The sequence below is a fragment of the Scomber japonicus genome, chromosome 12 (assembly GCF_027409825.1).
Source record: "Scomber japonicus isolate fScoJap1 chromosome 12, fScoJap1.pri, whole genome shotgun sequence".
NCBI lineage: Eukaryota > Metazoa > Chordata > Actinopteri > Scombriformes > Scombridae > Scomber > Scomber japonicus.
Window position 1 is genome coordinate 25632492 of NC_070589.1, and position 25131 is coordinate 25657622.

The window sequence follows — 25131 nt, forward strand, 5'->3', positions numbered from 1 at the left end:
TTTCTCTTACTTGATTAAGGACCCTCTGGAGATATCAAAGTGTTAGATTTCCTAGTTTTTCTCACCAAAGATATTGTTAATTTAGTTGGACAGTCTGTACATACCCACTTATACAATCTTTACGTTTTTTTAAATACCATATAAACTCCTGTTTAGGTGGTTTGAAGTAGCATATTCAAACTATATATGCTGTGTGTGCTAGTGTAATGTTTGAAATCTATGGGGATGTTAGACAGAATACACAAAACTGTGCGGTATAATCAGTTCAAAACCTTCACAGATCATATATTTCAGTGCATATGTGTCTTGTGAGACCATCTCTAAATAAACCATCTCTCCTCTCTGAATGATGTGTGTAAATATTTTTAGCACAGCTGAAGCCACTGAGACTGAAACCTACAAACCTGACATTGTTAGTGTCATGCTCTATCGCTACAGGATCAAAAGAGATGTCTTTAGATTCCTCTGATGTGTTTATTTTACCCACAAATATCTGCCTGTGTTAAGTATTCTGTCTAAAGTATCCTGACAAGAGAGATATCAAATTTTACCACACAAGCAGGCGGTGTTTTATCTAGTGGGTGCTTTTGAATACAAAGTGCTGCAAAGAGAGAGAGAGAGAGAGAGAGAGAGAGAGAGAGAGAGAGAGAGAGAGAGAGAGAGAGAGAGAGAGATCTAGCAAATAGAATTAAACATCCTCTCATTATAGCAATGTTAAAGCTTTTTATTGAATCCTGACATCAGAGGGAATCTAATCCCACACACAACCTGGCTCACACATAGAAACATGCAGGCACACACACACACACACACAGACACAGGAATATACCGTATACAGGTATGCAGTAATACACACAAGCATACAAATACACACAAACTTGAGCATGTGTGTAGCATATGTACACACACATATATATGCTCAGAAAGCACTTTGATTCAGTCCTCCATACATAAACACACATAAGCACACACACACACTCATAAAGCCCACCACCACCAACACCACTTCCACCACCCTGTGATAATAAGGCGGTGTTAAATTTACCCCAGTGGGATTCTGCCACATGGGACAGATAATGAGGCCAGGTGTTAATTAATGTGGAATGCATTTCTCCTCGTCTACCGACGCCCCGTGAATCCCAATCAAGGCTGCGGCCCTGGATTGCAGTGCGCTTGATTTGTCAAGCAGCGTACTTCAAAAGGCCAGACTGGCAGTGTTGCAAGCCCTCAAAGGGACTACTTTGGTGAGGGCTACGTTCCAAAGGGCGGAGTGTGTGGGAAATCCAAACACGAGCACAACAAGAAGTTTGTGTTTTTGTTTTTAATCAGACGTCGACGCCAATAGCAAGTTACAGCCATCACCTCTGCACCCTGTGATTAGTTGTGTACTACAGCCACCTGATGCATGTGTTTTCATTTAGCTTGCAGCGTGCAGGCTCACATGACAATCCCACAAGTTTTTTTACAAGTATATATTTTTGCTAACTGTCTTTTAAGTATTTGTTAGAGTTTTAGATTATTAGATGTCTTTTTTTCTCAGTATTTCAACTAACCAGTAATCAGTAGTTTACTATTTACTATTGGCTTTCACTACATCACTTACTTTTAATGATTAATTTCATAGCATACAAAAAAAAAATCCTTTAGCTATGATCTCTTCGGTCCAAAAAACATCTGCTCCAGTCCTCTCATTTGGAAATAAAATAAACTGCCTTGCCTCTCTGTCCTGCTGGCTGAACTTGCCTTGGCCTCTCACCTCGCCAGTGGACAGCTGTGTTGTCAAGCTGGTGACATTTAACTTGCAATGGTCTAGGGCTTGTTGGAGATGGTGTTTGTTAAAAGCTGCTAGAAAAATGCCAGTCCTTCTCTAGATATATATAACATACATGTGCAACATACATATACTGTTGAGTATGGCTGTACTCTATGGCTGTACTCTATGTTATTAGCATTATATTCAATTAGGTTTTCCTTCCTCTGGACACAACTTGGAAGTGTCTGGTTCATTTCAGGGCTCTATTGGTTTTTCTTCATTTCAGCACAATATGAAAGTCCATTAGCTAATAATTGAAAGTCATCTGCCTTGTGAAATCAATTACAGTGACAATTTGCATTAAGTGTTGTCGATGTTATAATTGTACTTGCATTGTATGGCAGTTTAAGAGCAAACCCCCCCCCCCCCCCCCCATGTTTCCTGTCATCTATGCCAACAACAAAAGAAGAGCAAAATCTGCACTGCATTACTTGGTAACAATACTTTCTGACAGGTGTGAATGCACTGTTCAGGATAACAAGACTAAAATAAGTGTGCTACTTTATGTTGATATCTTACAAAAATGAAAACCCAACAGATGCATGTAATAATGGAAAATGTTAATTGTAAAATATGGAGTTGTGGTTTGCAGAATGTTAATGTACACTTTTGTAGTTTTTGGTACATATGTAAATGGACTCAATGGGCAATTTCAGTTATTTTGAAAGTTAGCCTCACATGTTCTGCACATTTAGGTAATCAAACTATCATGTAAAATGATATTTTATGCATTATATTGAACTTCCATTATCTGTTATCAGGTCTGTGACATTCATAACCCTCAGACCTCTGATATAATATGATGGCGCATTCACAGGTCAGATGTGCAATCCTCCTGTCCTTCATTCTGCTGAAGGTCAGACGAATGAAAAGCCTGGCTCTGTTGTGAGCCACTGCTGGCCCTGACTGCAGGTCATTAAAGCTCTATTGAGTTTCTGCCAAAGCTCTGACTATTCCAATATCTCACCATGGCTCATCTCAGCTGTCTCTTCCGTCAGGGCTTATACCAAGTCCTGAAAGGATCAACACCCAGTCTCTGTGTTCACTATACACTTGAGCATTCCCTCTTCTAAAAAGCCGACCTAGATCTACTTTGATATCATCCTTTTTGGTCTGTCTTCAGTGTATCACCACAAACATATCATCCTGAGTTATATTAAGGTATGATGTGAGTGTGGGGCAAAGAGAGCTTGCCTTTTGCACTGATTGAAAGTTGAGAATTTATTGTGGTCTCTGATGGGCATCTTGTGATTTTATCAAGTGGTGCTTCAGCCCAAATCTGAGTGATATAACCAAGCTGTCATTTGTCAAACTCTTCTCCTGTGGTGCACCGTATGAATGAGGAAGTGCACCTGGGGGTGTGAGAGGGGGTTTGGGCCAGCGACAGGTCTGCAGGTGTCATGTGGCAGGTTAGGAGGTGTAAGGCCGAGCAGGATGATGGGCTGATTAATCCAGCAACACCTCAAATCCAGTGAGAGAGACTTCTCTCACAGCCGCAGAGGCTCTGTAGCGAGTAAGTTACAGGGAGCTCAGCATGAACTAGTCAAGTACACACAGGTCACAGACTCAGAAATGTTATATTAAGTTTTTACATCGCATAAAGCTGGCTGAAGCCTAAAAGTATAAAGGGAAATTATTTGATTACAACTTCGTATTTACATTGTTTTGGCAATGCTTACTAAGTAAACTGAAATTTGGAGACCCAGTGAGGTGCAATAGGGAAAGAAACAAGTGGCTGTTCAAATTTGCCCAACTGTATTTACCATAGTTGTGTACATCCACAGTTTTCCTGGTTAATGAGGGATTATTTTGACATTTTGGTAAAACTCTCTATCAATTTTACCTTGAAATAAAGTAGTTAAGATAATTTGCCTCAATTCTCAGTTTGACTACAAACTGTCTGATTGTCTTACTGCTCATGCTTCTTGCCAATTGGTATTTTGTTGCCCTTTCCCCAGATCTAACCAATTACTTGGTGTGTAAAACGATATCATAACAGATACAAATGATGACCAAACCTCTTTCACCATCCAAATCATACTGATCTAGTGCATATGAAAAATGTAATATGAAGACATTATGTTCGTTTTTGCAAGGTCATGTAAGCCATATAAAAGATATAAGATCAAGGGAGAAAGAAAGACACTGAAACAATGGATGTATTGTCAGCCATCTTCATCACTATCATCATCACCCCCTGATTCCTGGAAACCACATCTGCATTGGAAGTACATTGCCATTATTTCAAATCTTACACAACATTTTATACAATTCATCTTTACAATATTTATGGCATGCATACATGGACTGCTATAAGCAGGTGTGATGTATGTATTTATGAAGGCAGAAATGTAGAAAGTAAAGCACTTATCAAAACTAAATGAGTAGTTATTTGATTGACTGACAGTTTGATTAATTATAATTGCTGCGACTGCCAAACTGTATTTTATAAATATCATTATTATAGCCTTCCAGTGTTGTGACTTCTGACTGAATGGCTGATTAAATTATGTACTGAATGATCATTTTATAGGCTATGGGCTTCTGTTTATACACAAAATTAATTTCCCTCAGGACTATTTTGTAAATGATAGTCATATTTTTCTTGAACAAAGGGGACGTCAGTCAAATAATGTCACAACAAATTAATTCATTATAAATTTACTGAGCCAAACTGCTGTTCCTGAAGTGAAATAAAAGCTCCAAATACACAAGAATGAGCATGTCAAACTTTAAGTTAGACACATTAGTGAAATGACAAGTTTACCTTAAAAGGAAATGGCCAGAGTAGAAAACTGTGGCAAGTTTAATCTGTGATCTGAGCTTTAAGTCCAGAAATCTGTCAGCTAAACTGATTAGTTGGATGGCCTGCACCCATCCTTCAACAGGAGCTGTCATTGGTCAGAGAATTTATCTCCCGAGCCACATCTTGTGTCAAAAGGCGCATCAACAGGCAGTAAGGATTTGTCAATCTCATAGGCCATATGTCACTCATTTAAACATCTGCCTCACATCACACCATGTGCCCATATGTGTTTGTTATAGGTGTGAATGTTAGTGTGTTTAGTGTTTGCTTGATTGTGAGTGTGTGTGTGTATTTCCACAAGTCTGGATTTTTACTGTGTGGGTATTTGAAAGCAAACTCCCACAATTCCCTTTGAAATAATGATACAAAAATATACTTAAAGATGTTATTGATATAATTGATCTGGAGCACGTTCTGTTTTATGTTGTTAATTCAGTGGTAGCTCATCAATTTCTATTAATGAACCCTTCATAAACTATCGAACACAATCATGACACTACATCTAAATATCCATTAAGTCTTCATGGAAATCAGAGGAGCTGAGTATCCCAATCGCTTTATTTCAGTGAATGACATTTGGATGCACATCCCCAGCTCAAGTCTCCCTGTCCCTCCCTCTTCCTTGTTCTCTTGCTCTCCTGCTGTGTGACACCCTGATATTGGATTGACCTTATAGGCTGCAGAAATCGGGACATCATTAGCTGCGACCAGCCACAGACATGCTGCTCAGGCCTCCTGAACTAAGCCACTATCCCGGATGGATTATATAGCATTGATAGAAACTAGTTGGGCTCAGTTACACAGCGGCTATGGTGGCAACAGAGATGTCAGCAATACCAATAAGACACAAGCCATTAGAAGCCCTTGCAGCATTGTAATGTAATGTCGATAGGTGTGGTATTAGGCATGGCATCTGTCTGCTGGGGCAAGATTTGATGAGGGTCCTCTAAGCAAACAATTACAGTATAGAATAAAATGAAAAACAATTATGATGAATAGCAGAATATGAAGCATATTTTTTTTTACATTTATTTGAGACTGCATAGGATAAGATGAGATAAGATAGGAGTATTGATTGCTTGGACGTTTAGTATTGCAGCAGCACAAGAAACAGACCAGAGCATGAAACAAGATGTAGAAAAACATATGAACCTACGAACAAAAATCAAAGTCAAAGTTTGAAACTTGTATTTCATCCTAGACCAAGAATAAATATAATAAAACGTGTGCAAAATTAATGGTTCCAGGACACAGTTACATAGCAAATATGTACTTGTACCCAAATATGTGCATAATGAGTATGATCAATAATGACATATGATAGAGAGAAACATAATGCCAGCCAGATCATGGTTCATATCAACACAATGAGTAAAACATAATGTGTCATACAGAACATTTTGGAACACAATATGCATGCATTATTCACTTAATGCACTTAATTAGGGTAAGGGAAAGACTGGAGTCTAAAAATCTAAAAGGTCAAACCACACGTCAACCAAAGTACTATTATGGTCTAAATAATAATAATGGACATAAGGCGAACCCCATGGTCTCTGGTGCCAAAGTCCTCCACTTTGTATGCCCTCCCTACACCCCAAACACCTCCCTATAATGTCTGCAGTATGGAAACGTAGCACAACCCTTACTGGAGAAAAAAGACTGCTGGTAAACATAATCCAGACAGACACTTTATTTCTATCAGAGCGAGGTGCAGTATAGGAGATATAATTATACAGTTAGATAAGCACAGTCATTTTGTGATATCATAGTCTATAAACATCAAGAATTTTATGTTGCCACAAGCTGCTTCTTTCACAGCCTACAACAAATATTTATCAATAATTAAATGACATCATAAAAATGTTATATTTTGGTCAGAAGAAGCATTTCAATAATCTATAACGTCAATAATAATCTATGGCAATTTATACTTTTATGCTAGCAATTCTTTTCTAAGAGCAGATTACATTTCTCAATTGGTCGATATTTCATTTTGGTACAAAACTCTTGTTTCTTTTTAATTCTCCACTGACTATTTCCCTCTCCCACAGCCATGATCACAGGTAAAGGATCAAGCTGAGAGGGCTTATTGTTTTTCAATAGCTGCCCCCCGGCATAGTGCTGAAGCCCTGGGTCTTAAATGACCAGAGAAGGTATTGATCTTCATAAGGCACTGTTTTTGTTGTTAAATAACCGCCACAGGAAATTCGATGAAAGGTCTCGACCTTCCTCTCTTAAGTCTGTATCATCATCTTCACTGGACCTACAGTGAAGAATTCCAGTATGGTGGGAATTACTGGGAGAAAGTAAATACTGTAAGTGTCACTTAATGTTCGATTGGAAAAGTGCCTTCACATTATTGAGTGTTATTAATGATGGAGGGGGCTTTTATGAAAGGTTTGTCCCCAGCCAACTCCTATGGTGGACGGGCTCCTCGGTTAGAATGATCACCTCCCTGAGGGCCTGAAGTCAAGGCAGGCAGTGAGAGAATGATTATGGATTGAATTTATGACTGCTTTCCACTGGTCTCTGAACACTTCTTCTGCTGGTGTGATGAAGCAAATTCCTTTCTCCTTAAAGCCTCTATTTACTCTGGTTCTCACTGTTCAGCCAGGATATTGTTTTTCTCATTAGCTACAGATCCTGCAATCTGAATTCTTGTCTTTGAGATGCAAAAGGCAGCCACCCCACTGCTGCCTGGACCGAACTGTGACAACAAAATGAAACAAGCATAAGTGAAAATGTATGCTCCTGAATGACATCGGGGAAATCACTCACTCTTTAACACTGTCTGTGTGTCTCTCACTCTCTCCCTCTCTCTCTCTCTCTCTCTCCCTGTCCATGTACCGTCAAGGTCTGAGCTCTAAGCAGACCTCCAAGGCTGTTCAAGCACAAGTGGGGAATATAACGAGCCTCAGCACACATCATTGGTAAACAGTTGACACAAGTACAATTTATCGTCCCTGTGGTCGAACCCAGGCTGCCGACATCGTCCCTATTACCCCTTAACTCTAGCTTTCAAATGTTTCTCTCTGTTTCTGTGTTCAGGCTACAGTATGTGGCCTTTCAAGCGTCATGCTGGCTCTGCATGTGTGTGTGGGTGTGCATGGGCGCGAGAGAAGAACACTTTTAGTAACTGAGATCTTCCTTAAAAAAAAACACATTGCAAAAGGTCTACTTCTTTTACATTCTCTCTCCCTCCCACTTGCTTTCTCTCCCTCTCTGTCTTAGCTGCATAACCCTTATTACCCCCGTAATTGGATCATGCAACACTCCTTTGAGTCAGCTGAGCAGGCCCAGTGACCCACAATCCCTCAGTCTTGTTATACCTCATTGCATACTTATCGCTGCTGGCTGAGGAGCAAGTCGCTGATACCATATCACAGTCCCACAGGAAATAAAATGGACTGACGAGATCTGTATCTGAAACAGGGAAGTCATACATACATCTTTCTGTGAAGAAGATAAAGCATTAAATAAAATTTTCTTTTAGCCAAATGAAATTTAGGGCACTTACTCAAAGACAAAAAAAAAGCAGCCATTGGTCTTTTCAAATAAATAATAATGGTCTCGGCTTATCAGTATTCCTGCCAGTGATCTTCACTCAGCAAAGTGGCAGTCTGGGTTGAATGCACTGCAATAGCGGGGAGATAACCGAGTAATGTTGCAGATAGCACTGTTCTCACCTTTAGATAATTTTGCGTGTAGAGTGTCGGATGATTGCTGATTATCGAACCGCTTTACAGTTGATCTGAATCTCATCAGCACTTAACCTCATTGTTCGTGGAGCAGAGGTGAGAGGAATGTCAATTGAAGTGTGTCTTGTGCTCGCTGGCTATGTTTCAGCTCTCTCTCTCTCTCTCTCTCTCTCTCTCTCTCGTTGCCATTCATTCACACATACACACACACACACAAAGCCACATACTGCATGTGCAGACACAAGCAAACACATTCAGAGCTCTCTTTCTCTCTCTCTCTCTCTCTCTCTCTCTCAGAAAAAAAACAAACACATCAAGAGCTCCTCTTTGTTCCCACAAACATGCACACACAAACATGCAGTCTCGGTGGATGTCTATGGTTGGAGCAGCAGACACAAGCCCATGAAAAATGCATGTCCCTTTGCGTGTTTCATAAGAAACACTCATCGGGATTCCATTCCCATCTCAGCCGAAATACCACACAGGAATATCAATTACACTCACAATTTGGGTGGCAGAGGAGGAAGGAATGGCACAGAACGAGAATATGGGATCCACAGTGTCATCTTAATGAGTGGGTCACTGTCTCATGCAGCTCTAGGGCCAGCATTTCTTGCGCAGATTATAAAATACATGTTGGTTGTTGATTGTGATAGAAATGCTGTTGAGTACGGTGGTGGAATCATGATAGGTTGGCAAGCCAATGAGGCACTGGCAGGGCAAATAACCTTTCAAGGCAAAGTGAACCAACAGCCGACCTGGAGGAGATGCTTTAGGTTTTGCAATTGTGAGGGTGGGATTATACAGCAAGCTACTTCATAACTAACAAGTGTTCTAGGATTCCACTTTAGTCTGAATATTTAATGCAGAACCACCTTTTTTGACATTTCAAATGCTAAACTTCCTGTCCTCAAAATACAGCGTGCAACTTAACACTTTTGTACAAAACTCTCCCTGCACAAAACTTTTGGCCTGGCCCTTGTTTTTTCCACATTTTTGATCCTGATAAAACTTTTATCTGTATTTTTTTATTGGATTTGTTTTTGTTTTTTTATTTTCAGTGAGCCCTTTCTTTCAATTTCTTTAATCCCTACAGACATTTTGCTAATTTATATCAGTATACACATACAGCACATAATACTGTATATTTTAATGTTTAAAAAGTAACTAAATCCACAATTGAGAGTGCCCACTGCATAATGGAAAACAGTAAAATAAGTTTTATGCTACTTACTATTTGGAATATCAAAATTTTAGGACATGTCAATTGTCTGCAATGAGATGTGTTTTGTTTGCTGGCGTGATTACATAACATCCATTTTAAATTTTAAAAAAATCATATCAATGACCACATTCCGCAAATAAATGAACTACAAAGTTTTAGTTAGATTAAACTTTTTGCATGTATGTGGTGTCTGATTTTGAATCACAAATTTACTTTTGATTCAAATATTGGAAACATTATACAGAAAAGAAGGACATTGTTGCCTTAACTGTTCTATTATCAGGGTTAAAATACAACCTTTGATCTTAATACACATTATTATGTATTTACATTTTCCTTCTTTTTTTATTTTGTTTTTACAGGAGAATCCTTATATGTGCAACAATGAATGTGATGCCACCACTGAGGAGCTGGCCCATCCTCCTGAGCTGATGTTTGACTTCGAGGGTCGCAACCCCACAACATTTTGGCAGTCCACCTCATGGAAGAAATACCCAAAGCCCCTACAGGTCAACATCACGCTGTCATGGAACAAGACAATTGAGCTGACTGATGACATAGTACTGACCTTTGAGTCAGGCCGACCAGAGCAGATGGTCCTGGAAAAGTCGCTTGACTATGGCCGAACCTGGACCCCTTACCAGTTCTATGCCACCGACTGCCTGGACGCCTTCACCATGGAACCCAAGACAGTCAGCGAACTTACCCAGCGCACCTTGCTGGATATCATCTGCACTGAGGACTACTCCCGAGGCTACGTGTGGAAGAATGACAAGACGGTACGTTTCGAGATAAAGGACCGCTTTGCCCTGTTTGCTGGTCCTCGACTACACAACATGGCCTCGCTGTATGGTCAGCTGGATACCACCAAGAACCTGAGGGACTTCTTCACTATCACTGACCTGAGGATTAAGCTGCTGAAGCCAGCCACTGGAGCCACCATGGTGGATGAGAACAACCTGTCCAGATACTTCTACGCTATCTCCGACATCAAAGTGCAGGGAAGGTAAGACTCATTAACATTTGCCAGTTTTTTTTTTTTTCATTGAATGAAACTGAGACTTGACTTTTGCGTGATTCATTGACTTGAGTTGAGGATTGCTTTTAATATAGTTCCAGTTTTTGTCATTAACCATATTTTTTAAAGGAAGAAATGAAAAAATACTGGTTGTACGCTCATATAACCTTTTAAGTTAACAACTTCTAGGCTAATGCTGCATACTCATGTTTCTCCACTATGTTCCTGGACCACTTTTGGCAACACAGCCCCCCAAACACTGAACACTGCAATTGAGGTCTTTTACAGAGAGAACAGACATTTTTCTGTCAGACGAAACTGGCTTTTATGCAGGTGAAAGTTGCCACTATACCTCTTCAAATAGCACACATAACAGGAGTACTGTTCTGAGGTGTTAATATTCCCCAATTCCTTTACCCAGCATTTGACAGAGCTACGTCAATATTTTTAGAATCATAAACTGATAGAATTGTTAATTACCACAGAAAATTAGTATTAACTCGGGGTGGCCATCAATGTGCCATGGAGAGCAGTGTGTTAGACTTCATTAAGCCTCCACACACTGATTAGCACTCTTTCAAGTAAAGGAAAATATCCCATTGGAACAATTACCTGCTTAGGTGAACAATAACCTGCAGACTGTTGGTTCTCTGTGGTACATAATGGTTACCCTTGGTATCAACCAACCATCTGAACCAAACAACTAAGTGAAGTCATCAATCATTGTTTTATTGTTGTTTCCTATTGGAATTCTACTAATGGTACAGTTTCAGGGCAGCGTTTTTAAAATATCTGCAATCTCTTTTCAATTTGATTGTACAAATCTGTTACTGCCCATCTGTCACTGTCCACCAGACTGAACTTCTAATCTCTGCCAATTAAAACATATGACTGAAGCATCATTTTACAATGCATCATCTACTGAGAAAAGGCGCTTCATTGATTCTCATCCTAAAAACAGCCCTGTGTTAAAACAGTACAAGGATGTGCATTTCGAGGGGCATGTTGTTTAAGGTACTGGTGAGACAAGCACTTAGAAATATGAGATAATTATTATTATGTGCTTCAGACAAAATTTTACAGTTCTGTAAAGACTATCTTAGTGGAAACTATTATATTGTTTACTTCATGAGAATCATACTATAGAAATACTGTAATACGTTCACGAAAAGTAAGATTGATAGATTACTTTCATATATTTCTGTAGATTGATACCAACCCACCAACACAGTGCCTTGTCAGATTATGTCATGTTGCATTGTAGCAAAAGCAAAGGCTGAGTCTGGTTTAACTTTTTGGCAGACAACCCTGTGTTGTTTTGCCAGAGTCCTCTGCATTGGCACCCCTTCTCCACCAAGGGACAGCTTCCTTCCAAATTAATGAAAGGCCTGCGTTTTTTCACGCAGAGCTAATGTCGGTCTGAATGCAGCCAAAGTGCAAGTGCAAAGTGTTTAGGTAGTCTAGTGTAACTTCAAGCAGCTCAAGTTTCTCTCTGAAATTTGTCTGAATTTGGGGAGAAAGGGTGGACCAGCCAGAGCAGTCTCCTAAATTAATTATTATATCTCTACCTTGACAAGGACAGAGGGCTGAGATCACCTCCTGTGAGGTGTGGTGACAGGAAAAGCTTTAATGCGTGTCTCTCTGCATTTTTTACTACACGACACGCATCAAGATTCCACAGGCATCTCATGGTCCCATTAAATGATATCACCATTGGGGCGCGCAGGTGGTCGAGTGGTTAGAGCGCATACCATATACGCAGCCGACCCCGGTTCGAATCCCGATCGGAGGTCCTTTGCTGCATGTCACACCCCCCTCTCTCTCCCATGTTTCCTGTCTATCTACTGATAAATAAAGGCGTCTATGCCAACAAAATCTAAAAAAAAAAAAAAAAAAAAAAAAAAAAAAAAAAAAAAAAAAAAAAAAAATGATATCACCATCATAGGGTCAGGTAACACATACACCTTGAAGAGTTTGAATTACTTTGTTAAACATTTTGTGATTCCTTGGATTGGTATGACTTTTGACTTTAATCGTGTGTATTCTTGTATTACACTGTTATCACAACACCGTAGGGTTGCCAGTTATAATTATATTTAAGTCTACAATTACCAATAAACGTGCCATCACTTGGATACCCTCCATCACCTGTTTTTTAGATCATTGGCTACATGAATTTAGACACTGTTCCTCGTCCATTTTAACATAAGTGTAGAGTTTGTTAATAAGTTAGAATAATTTTTAAAAAACATATTTTCAATAAAGATTTAAGAGACCTCAGACACACGGTTGCAGTGATGCAGTGTATATGTTCATCAGTGAGTCATCAAAATGCCTTTTGGATTTTCAGGGAATGGAAACATTGTCATTTCATGGTGCATGGAAATGGCCCATATGATGGTCGTAAAGCCTCTACAGCTGCTCTCCAAACGGGACCTGTGTTGCTTGCTGCATGGTTTATATGAGGATAACTAGGCTGGTAATGACCCATCAGATGGGCCCTAGGTGAATTGAATCAGTTAGTCCCTAATTAGAATTCAGTCGGCTTCAATGGCAGATTAGAACCATTAGCACATTGGCTAATTGGTTGGAGACTAATCTTGTAATTAAGAGCATTTGCAGCTGATTAAATGGTAATCATCAGGGACACATCAGTGAAATGTGGAGACATTCAGAATTGCCAGGTTGTGTTTAATAATGAGTAGATTCATGCTTTAATATATGTCTTTACAGTTACAGTTTTTGCTTTAAATAGGAGGCTTTCTCATATATCTCAAGCATTTTTTGAATAATCTTTGACTGCTCGTTGCATAATCTTAATATATCAGTCACTGAGCAAGAGCTGTCACATTTGGCAACACTTCATGACGCTTGATGTCTTTGATCACATGCCACTATGCGTTTTTCATAATGGTGGTATGTGATATTTTTACAATTCATCCCTATCAGACAGATACACGTGTTCCGCAGTCAGACACAGTCTTCCAATATTCACACTCATACTGTAAACATGAATTGATGAGTTCTAAATTGCAAGTCCTGCTATCCAGCACAGAAAAGCATCTCCCACAGATATCTTATTTTGCCATTCATTAGAAAGAGTACATAAGGTTGGATGGGGGAAAATGAGCTATTTTGCCCAATTTTCCATCCTGCCCCTGGGCATCAAATTCAATTTTCCACCAAAAGTTTGCAGTGAGAAAGAAAAGAAAATAAACATACGATTTCTGTCCAGAGGTGGATCAGTAACTCACTTGAAAGAAGGTGATGGAGGCGGGTGGCGAGAGACTGATTAGAGTTCCCACCAGCCTCAGCAGCCTTCTGGCTACAACCAAATGTAAAAACCTTATCACAGACTGGCCATCCTGTCTGAGAATTCCCAGAATACTCTACAAATGCTGATAAACTTTCACTCAGACACAGCAATGTTTGCAGTGTCAGGTAACCTGCGGATATGTTCATGAATGTGATGGCTCTGAATGGATACTGGCATGCTGCATAAATGTCAAATTATATTCTGTGAATGGTTTCACCTTATTTACATTTATAATATACAAATGACAAAAACAATAAGTTGCTGTATTTGTGTGAGCAGCTTTTCATGATTAAGGTTTATACCTGTTTGTCTAACTAAATTTCACCCTAGTATCCAAGGAATTATCTTGTATTGGATTAGGGATGTCCCGATATGACTTTTTCACTTCCGATACGATACCGATATTGTAGCCTTGAGTATTGGCCGATACCGATATCAATACGATACGATATAGGCACGAATCATACATATATTTATTCCTTATTTTGTTGTGTGGAATGTTAGAAAAGGCTTGATAAAGTGATGTTACTGTTACTGTTACTGATGTTGTAGTGATATAACAGAAAACAATAGTCAGCAACAGTAGGTATAGGAAAAACTGACCCATTTATTATTAACCAATTGGTTACATAAATTTTAACCTTCAACATAAATAAAAGAGTATTACCTCAACAAATCCAATAAAAACAAAATGTTATATTTAAAGTGCAAAATAACCACTGGTTACCAACACAACTGAAGCGAGCCAGAGGCTTGTTGCTTCGCCTTGCTGCTCACGCGAAAATCCTCATGTTCTTTTTTGTGGTGTTTTTTCAAATGTGCGATGAGGTTGGTTGTATTGAACCTTCCCGGTTCTGTCCCTCCACGGGACACTTGCGCCTGACAAATGTTGCATTTAGCTGCAACGTCTTTGTCCGAGTTTACAGTAAAATACTTCCACACAGCCGACATCACTACACCTTGCTACAGGCACACACGTTGTCGTTGTTGTGATCACATGGGCTGTGCATGCTGGATCAGAGACGCTCTTCTTCCGCGGCCGGCACCAACGTTAATTAAGGGGCATTACCACCACCTACTGTGTTGGAGTGTGATCAAACCAGAGTCACCTATTATTATAGAAGTGCTGGAGCGGTAAATGGACAGCTTATATCGGAGCGTTTATATCGGAGTTTTTAGATTCAGTCCGATAAAATCCGATATTCACTTTTTTGGCTGATATCGGACTGATTTCCGATATCAATATCGGATCGGGACATCCCTATATTGGATGATTCTGTACTTAACAAGTGACATTCAGTGCCATTGTTTAGTACTAATGCAGGTAATGGTGTCTTATACAGGATGTAGTGATGCGGAAAGTTAGTTTATGTGGTCAGGGTGATGGGTGGCATAGAGAGTCCAAGTTTCTTGCAGGAGATCCAAGATTGCCTCCCGTCACAGACCTGCAATTAACTATTCATTTCCCTTCATTAACTATCACCACTATTTTTACTAAATGTTAACCAAGTGTTTCACTTGCCTAGCCTTAAGGGGTGTTTATTTGCCATTTCTACAATCTTTCCCTAACTATATATTGTAGATGCCAGATATTGTAGAATTGAATATTTGGCACTGGATGTAAAAACACTGTCATTAAAAGTTATAAAGGGCTTTGCAGAATTGTCAAACATAAATATTCTTCTTTGGCAATAGGGTTAAAAAGGAGGTCAACACAGGGCATGTGTTAAATTTTGAATAAGAGGCTAATTTTTTTTGTGTAAACTCCTATTTTTGCTATTCATGCCCACATGAAAATAATGAATGTGGCACAAATCTGTGTGTACAAACCTTTAATAAATGAGACTCTTTATCTGTAGATTATTGGAAATCATTGCAGTAAAATGTAAAAAACACAATCCCAAACTTAAGTGCCTGAGGCAGACTGAAATGAAGCAGGCAAACACATAAAAGTAAATAACATTTCATTCAAAAATAAAGCCTGGCAAGCTTCAGAGGCCCCACATGACAGTATAAAAGAACTTGAGTAGATTTCTCCTTTAATAATCTTTGAGTTGTTACAAAACACAACGTTATAAAAATGGATTTACAGGGCTTCGAGACACTGGAAATACTGTGACCATTTTTCCTACAATGATCTTCAAAGTGATGACTTAAAGGAAAAGATAGAAAGGGGATTTTTTTCCCCACTTCTGCAGAGTACAGTCAGAGTGTGTGGCCGTGCTAGCCGTGCTATTGATTTCTAATGTTATTCCACATCAACGGAAAACAAAAACCTTGAACCATGCAGGCTGTCCCACCTTTCACGTCTCCCTCTCCATCGCTCCTCACTTATTGATCAGATGTCTGCTCGTTAATTAAGACATGACCGCTACCGGCTGGCTGCGCGGTCAGAGCTACACATCTGCAGGGCTGCAGCGGGTCCTGGGAATGAGAGGCAGCTAATCCATAAGTGTTAATGTGCTATTTCTCTCATCCCTTATGTCATTCTCTATTGTTCCCTAACCTTGTCTTAGTTTTTTCCTTATCTCAGTGTTCCTCTCTCTCTCTCTCTCTCTCTCTCTCTCTCTCTCTCTCTCTCTCTCTCTCTTTGACTCCCTTTTTCACAATGTTCAAACCACAATTTCAAAGTACCATTAAAAATAACAGCAGACATCCTTTATGCTGTAAACTGTGTAATACAAGATCATTGCCCATTGTAAGACTCTCCTTTGAATTTATAAATGGCACCCAAACAACACAACAAAACAGAAATCATCAAAATAGGAAGACGACATTGAGAGTACTACATATTTTTTATTAAAGTTACAGTATGCATAAAAGGCTAATATATTGCTTAAAATATGCAAAGCCTAGGACACTGATCCCTTGGTTACCTGCACAGATGTTGTTTAAAGCAAATTTACTTTGCATATATGTGATTTTAAAATGCAAGGAATTCAACTCTAATTGCTCTGCAGATGTAAGTATCTCAACATTTGCTCTTCAAGAAAGAGAAATTCAATTTGGTCGATTTATTCAGTCCAGAGACTTGCTCAAATACATTTTTACAGACTTCAGATTTTATATTAAGCCTGTGTGTGTAAGTGCAGGACATAGTTTTCCATCTCTGAAAATAAACATTTTGGTATTAAATAAGATGCACTGCAGCAACTCTTTGTAAATACATTATTATTTTAGTAACTATTAGCTAGTTTCAAATGAGTGATTCTTGAGATTGTGTTTCACCACTCTTAAGAAATGCCATAATTTGTAAAGACATGTGTAAGTCATTTACTAGCAAACATCTGTAGTGTAGTCCAAAAACTAATCAGCAGTGTAAAAGAAGATCATAAGCATCATAAGCTAGCTGTAGCCTAAATAACTGCCAAAATTAAAAAGGATTTTTTTGTAGACTAAATGAAACTTAACGATTGTTTTTTCCATCCCTGGCTCGCTTGTTTTATTAATACCTGCATAAATAGAACAAATATGTTACAGTATATAGTATTTGTGCAGTTTAGAAGGATTGGGAATTATGCTAACCTTGTTTTTTGGCAGGATGTTCAGTAAGCTAACGTTAGCTTTATCAGTTGGTTCATTAAGCTGTCCAACAGTTCCTGCTGGCAGTCATTGGGTGTAAATATTTTGCAACTAATCTTAATGTAATAACTGGATTATGTGATGTGTAAATCTCCACTAGTAAACACAAATCTACAATGGGGCAGCACTTTAATTTAACATCTTTATCATGTGATTTTAATTTTTAAAGGCTGGACTTTACAGACAATATTACATTTTTGTTACCATCAAGTCCAGTGCAATTTAGTATCCACTACAATTGCTGCTTTGTAACTCAAACAGAAGTTAGAAAATCTAATGTTAACATAACTGCAGGCTTATAGATATTAAAGAAAAAGATGTTTTATTCCCGAGTGATTTCCTGTGCTGACAAATGTTAAACAAAAGCAAATTTCAAAGACCAAAAAAACCCTAAAATATCCTCAGTCCTCCCTCTGAGGAATACACGAGAGCTATTCAAAGGCAATTTGGATACAAAAGAATAATAGTTTCAGATAAGGTTTGGAACATTTTACTGTTATTTTATGCTCCCCGACATTCCCCTGAAGCCACAGACAAACTCTGCATTTTCCTCTCCCAGTGGCAATCTTGAGCTCACAAAAGTACCATATCACACACACACACACACACACTTCGACTGTATCGCACACTTAAAAGCAGTCCAAATTCGTAGCTCCTCCGCAGTGTATTCACATGACGGGCACTGCACCCTGCTGAACCACAGAAGATCTAAACCCTGAGGATGTCTATGTGCGATACAGCGGTCACACAGGAAATCAAGAAAAAGCAAGTGTAATGATATTATACCATGTCATCTCCTGTGTAATGTGCCAAGACTTTTCTCTCCCTCATTTAAACTACTGACATTTGAATACCCTTCTATCTTAAACAAATAGCTCTCTGAGTAGCTTATCTCACCTTCTCTTTCTCTCTGGTTTGTAAGCTTAGAAGGCTGGACAGAATGCAGCAGAAGGGAAAAATCGATCAATATTCCTCAAGAGTGTTTGAGTAAAAGATGTTGTTGAGGAGTTTGATGGAATTTCTTGTTGATTTTCACTTTAGATGTTTAAAAAGTTCACTGCTGAAAAACAACAGTATAAAATCAATTAGTTTATAATGAATCATATAAAAAAGGTGCAGCCACACATGCACCACTCTTAAACATTAATATATTCCTTCAATCACTTAAAATCTTGTGAAGCGTGAGACCAGGTAATTTCTGGTGTAGTTTAAGTGTGGTGTGGCCTTTCAAATGTATGACTTCATCAAAAACAAACAGTGATGCAAAGTGTTTGAAAATGGAGTGGTCATTATTCTATAACAGTCTGCCTGCCTTCTGTCTTCTGTACATTATTATTATTATAGTTATTATTAGCACCAACTGCTCTCATACACCGTCTTCCATCTGTAATCTTGTTGTTCAATTTTCATTTGTTTCCCACTTCAGAACGTGACATCACATCCTTTTTCTGTCTTGAGCGTGGACCATTTTCCTTTGACTGAAAGGAAATGTGACTATAAGATGGTAATTTGTTGCACTCTAAAGGGAAGTAATATAATTGCTATGATGCTCAAACTACACTGCTTGTGACGTCATCATTATGCAAACAGCTAAGATGAGTCACTTTTGTGACATTTGTGCTGCAAACAGCCTTTTTTTTTTAAATGTCTGCTGAAGACTGTGTCAAAGCCAGGCGGGGAGCTCCGATCCTCTGAAATGAAGCCAACGCAGAAGTAAGTTAATACTGCATTCTATCAAAAGGCCACCAGGGGGCACCGTTGTGGTGTCAAAAGGATTTACGTCTCAGTACAAGTCAATGGAGACTTCACCAACTTCTCACTTGATTTCTAACCTCAGTAAACGTTTTCAAAATGTGTTTATGGTCTCAATCGCTAGTTTAAAGCCTTCTTCAATGCAGTATGATGTTCATTTGTGAAATTTTGGTCGTCGTGATTGACAGGTTAATTGACCAATGTCCTCGAGATCCAGCCTTCGCAACCTATCCCCACTCCGCCGTTAGCTCCGCCTATGGCCCCGCCTCATGCCCATATAAGTAGAATCCGTGTTTTTATTTTTCCCAGCATGCACCTGAAATTTTCAAGAGGCGCTGCCCAGATTCAAAACTATTGGCTTCCGAGCAGCAGTCCACAAACCAATGGGTGACGTCACAGATGTTACGTCCCTTTCTTTTATACAGTCTATGGTCAAAGCCCACTGTTAACCCCACAGTCATTGTGGTCCATTGTGAAGTTTCCAATCATACATCACTAACTCTATGGATTACAGATATGGTAACCTGTCTCCACGCTACATTCACAAATTCAAGAATTCACAGAAGAGCTAAGGGGCATGGCCATCATTGAGGACAGAGAGGTCATGTTGTTGGGAGTTTTAATGACCAATTTTGTAAGGTTGGTTAAATTAAAATCCATCTTTCCCCATCAGAATAATGTTCCTGACAATGTGGAGAGGGCTCACGTTAAAATTAATACATTTTGAGGAAAATGTCATTCTTACCCACTTTTTTTATTCGCTAGTCAAAATGTTGACAGGGTGCTCATTGGTTATGTTTTGAGAAAATTGTGCTACTCAGCATTTCTAAAATACTGTCCCAGCTAATGAGAGTGGAGGACAAACTAAACTGTTTACCGAATATATATTACCAATATAAAATATTGTCAGGATATCAATGGGGATATCTTCCTTTGAAAGATTCCTTTTTACAATGTTAAAAATGTGAACAGTTTTGGGAAGCAACTGTCAATTTAACTCGCTGAACCCACTTAGTAATCATTTTTTATTCATAACTAGCCTACAGTATCAAAATCATTACAGCAATGTTTAGTACTGGACTGAAATCATCAGACACACAAACTCACTGGCTTTAATCCAGTCTCCCACATACAGTTGTACACACACACACTCTCTCTCTCTTCCAATCCTCCAAGCCCGTGCCCTGTGAACCATGACAGCTGTAGCCAGCTTGATTGACAGAGTTTGAAAGTCAGGTTCAAGTGCAGGTTCACACGACCCCCAGCGTTACTCCACTACTACCGTAAGGTTCTCTCCGACTCTGCCAACGCCTGCTCACTTATCTTCCACCAGATGTCTGTCACATGCTGCGATGTCTTCTGCCAGTCATCTCCCAGTCTCCGGCGTTTAATTAGTGCTCATTAAGGCCCAGGCTTTCTTTGTAAATAAAATATTGGTGCCAGAGAAAGTACATCAACATAAGCTATCTCTGGAGGGCTGGCAGTTATGAATAGTAAAATTGTCACCGTGCCCTTTTGCTACACTTACTGTACAACCAAGCCTTAGCAGTGGTGGAACAAACAAGGTTGTTGTGGCTTTAGGAATTCAAATGTATGTATGAATGTGTGTAGAGGTTTTGTGTGTGTGTGTGTGTGTGTGTGTGTGTGTGTGTGTTCACTTGAGTAATGGAGTGGCAATGCATGTTTTTTTTCTCATTAGAGTGTTTATACAACTTTTCTGAAAGCAGATTTTTAGTCGTTCCTTCACCCTTCACACTGTTGTAAGAGTGCATGTAGTAAGCAACACTTGCAAGCTCCTGTTTGCTCCCTCCCTCTCTCTCACACACACACACACACACACACACACACACACACACACCACAAGCATAGAGCCAACCTCTGATTTCCATATTAATATGTCTTCCTATTGCCGATTTCTTCACAGCTTCCTCCTTGTCTCAGCGGTTTACATCATATGAATGAGAAGGCCCTCCATTGTGAGGGCTGAGGTATGATGGGGGGGGGGGGGGCAGACATTATCATACTGTATGCCTACATCAATGCACAACCTCAATAATAGGCCCTGTCATTGAAACAAATCACAGGCTTTCAGTGGCAGTGGACCAAGCCACGGAAATTCAAATTTCATTTTGCCTTGGCAGAAAATTGGAGCAGGGGGAATTAACTTTTGATCCATTCCTAATATTTCTCCAACGGTTTGGGGAGCCCTGGCGGGGCTACTTGATATTTCAATGGGGGACACAAACAATTTGCTTGAGATGTATTACATTGCACCCCGAAGAATGACAAAATTGGCCACAGCACGGAGCGACAAAAACAACCCTAAACGCACTCTTGAATTTCACGGTGACACAGCTTGGTGTAATGAAGTGACTCTATGACTCCCCCATTTCCTTATGAAAAGGTTCAATGCCAGCTGAAATGCATAAGGAGTCAATGTAAAGCAGCACTGTCAAACTCATTATGGTGCCTTGTTTCTCCTAAAATTACTCTTGTTGCATTAAGAGTTTTGTCTTGTATTTCTCTATTCCTGCAACTGTATGTTATGAAGTTTGATGAAGCCAGCCTTAAAGCTGAATCAACTTTACTTTTTGCCATATAAAAGACTTGATTGACACTGTATTTAGTATTCAATAGAAATCAAGTTTGGTTACATATGAAAGCAAACATCACTTCACACATCAACATTTAACTGCACAAACTCCATCTTTATTTTTAGAACACATTATGCAAGTTATATTATTGAATATACATGAATAATTTATTTGATTCCAAAAAATGTAAAACAGTTTTGCAAACCAGATAACACTGAGCATGTTTTTCCACATGAAAGTGTCCAGAGGGCAAGAAAAGTTGGCATCGTTCAACATTAGGACAGTAGCCAGAATTTAAGAGTTGTTAAGGTCATGAGACCAAGTACCCCTGACTTCAGAATTTCCCCATTCTCTTTTTTGGTTAATTATATTTCCCAGCATTAAGGTGTGAATGTTGTTTCAAAGCCTTTTTATACACAGTCAGGAATCACATTCTGATGGAAAATATGAAATACTTTGTTGGCCTAAAAAGTAATAAAATAATTTAAATAAATAAACAAATGAGTATTTGGTATCTATGAACTAAACTTACCCCCAGGTTATTAAAGACTCCAGTTTCCTGACATACACTGAGGACATGACCTCTTCAATGTCCTCACTGGTAGCTACAGTACTGCTCAGACAGATAAATGCTGTGTTTGTACTTCATATGAGACGTAACAGCCCATCTAACAAGACAAATTACAGGATAGGTGTGAAATTCAAACAGGAAAAAATTACCTATAGTTATGTTTACAAATCATTTCACAAAAAGAAAAAGCAAACAAAGTTTTATGCTTTGATTTAAAAAGAACTAAAAGTTGGAGCAGACCAAGTTTGTTCCAGATGGTGCAGACAGACTAAACGCTACTTCTGCTATACAGCTTGTATAGGTTGTATCTTGGCTCTAAACCAATAGCAATACTTTAACATAAATTATTTGACATATTAGAAGTACATGTAAAGAGCTAAGAGCTTTACTTGGTCTTAGTGAGAAATCCAACAGCAGGTTTCTGAATGAGCTGCAGTTGTTTGATCCACTTAAGACATCATTACAGTAGTCAAGCTATAAGTATTATATACTATAAGTAGGATAAGTATTTAAGACAAATGTATGTGCATGTTTTTCTAAATCATGCTGAGACAAAATAATACAGTAGTCCTGTATTTTTTTAATATATAGTGGACTCATTTAGTCTATCTGCCACACTAAGATTCTGTTTGGGTTGTGATTTTTAACATTGCAGATTCAAGCTGAACACATTTTTGAATTTTTAAAGTGTTCTTTGGCTCCAGAAACAATTATTTCTACTTACATTTCTTTGATTAAGTGGAGGAAATTTGATACACTAGGGGATGTTACTTTTACTTGTAAAAAAAGTTTATACCAGTAATACAATACACTCAATCATTTAGTGTTCCTTGTAGCGTAATGGATAATACAATCTTTCTCCCAACAAATCCAATCATAATTGTCTGAGATATTGCTTCACCGAGGAGCATTGAGTACGAGACAGGATCGCACCACTAGTAAACATAATGGAAGTAGAACAAAACTACCGGTAGTGTTTTTTCCATTAACTTTCCCTATTTTGTGCCTGTGTAGCTCACTTGTATCACAGCAATCCTTTCCCCTCATGTAGAAGACATCGAATAGCCTCATGTTCCTTGTAAGTTCTTGGCAGGTTATTCTGGTTTGTCCGGGTAACATTCATCTAAAACTTTCAGCAAGGCCAAAGTTTCTCTCAACAGCCTTGATCTCTCCATATCTGTCAGAGCTATTACTGGTCTTGAAATGTGAGGCACTCCTAGTGTCTTGTTGAGAAAAGTTTTCAGGAAACCTCAGTATGTATTTATACAGCATGGAAACACATTACTGGTTCTGACCATGGGCGACTTGTGCGAGGGAATAGGTGAGATATAGAGCTGAGGGAGAACTGTTAGCTCAGTCAGTCAAAATGATGGTCATGGGTTAAATCTCTTATGGATAAAGTTAGACAGGGGCTTTCCATATATCCATTTCATAAAAGTGTCTGCATACATATTTGCAGTTTCTGGCAAAGGTCAGAATTGCTAAAAAGCCAAATAAGTTGCATTTTCATATCAGAAACTGTCGAAGAAGTCGCTGCCACGGTTTTTCTAAAAAAGGTGGAAAATATGCAATTCTCAACGCCCTTATTTTCCTTATCATTACAGCAGCAAGAGAATAAACAAGTAAGTATTTCAATTCTCAGCCCTTCATCAGTGTATTTCTTTGCCCTGTGAGTCTCAGCATTTATACCCTGCTGCAGGTGCAAACAATCAGTGAGGTCAATCACATCATTACCCCCAAAAAGAGAAAGACAGCCCAAGCTAAGCCATAGGAGGGCAAACTGACACACCTGGCACAAAAAGTTTTTTATTTATTGAGCCTGGTCAACATCTTTTCTCATAAAATCAACACTGAAGCCTTTATTTGACCAACACATTAAATTAGGATCACTTTTGGTTGAAATTAGGGATTTTTGGGACATAAGCACTGTTTCAACAGCATTTCAAACTGCCCTTCAGTATGTAGTTAGGTCTTCACACACAGATATGTAGTCATTAAAATTCTATACTAACAACCATAAATAACCTACATGGGGGGAAATTGCACCAAAGCTTTAACTTAAACATTTATCTATGTTTATATTTGTCTTGTTTAATGTCAGTAGTCTTGGTGAACATGTATTAAAGGCCCTGCACACCCACACAGGTGTTTTCAATTATTCTGATTGATTATACCTCAGCTCAGGTGTAAGCTTAGCAGGAAATAACCTTAGGTCAACAAACTTTGTAGGAATGCACCATTAAGAATGATAAAGGAGTAATTTGTCTTGCTTCAGTAGTACACTGTGTAGGTGGACAAGAGGTTTCAAATCCAGATTTCTTTCATGCAAACACTACAGTCTGTACTGTATGACCCCAATTAGTCCTCCTCCTCACAGCACACACTTCTCCACTAGTATTTTGGCCCACTCTTCTTGAGCAAACTGCTCCAGATCTCTCAGGTTTGATGGGTGCCGACTTCCAAGTGCAAAGTTTCAGTTCTTTCCACAGATGTTCAGTGTGATTCAGATCAGGACTCATAGCAGACCACTTCAGAGCAGTCCAACGTCGTCTTCTCATCAATTCAAGTGCTTTTTGATGTACGTTTGGGGTCATTATCCAGCTGGGAGACCCATGACCTGCGACTAAAGCACAGCTTTCTGACACTGGGCTGTATGTTTGGCTTCAAAATGCCTTTATACTCTTCTCATTTCATTGTGCCCTGCACAGATTCAAGGCACCCAGTGCCTGAGGCAGAAAAGCAACCCCGAAACT

At 39.0% G+C, this 25131-nt stretch overlaps 1 protein-coding gene across 1 annotated transcript in view; it reads left to right on the forward strand.

Moving 5' to 3' along the window:
- The window catches only part of LOC128368592 (netrin-G1-like), a 59024-nt gene that overhangs the window by 14105 nt on the left and 19788 nt on the right, over positions 1 to 25131 (forward strand). Inside the window, exon 2 of the mRNA XM_053329440.1 lies at positions 9908 to 10551. Coding sequence (XP_053185415.1) covers positions 9908 to 10551 — 644 coding nt within the window. The remainder of the gene's footprint in view (positions 1 to 9907; positions 10552 to 25131) is intronic.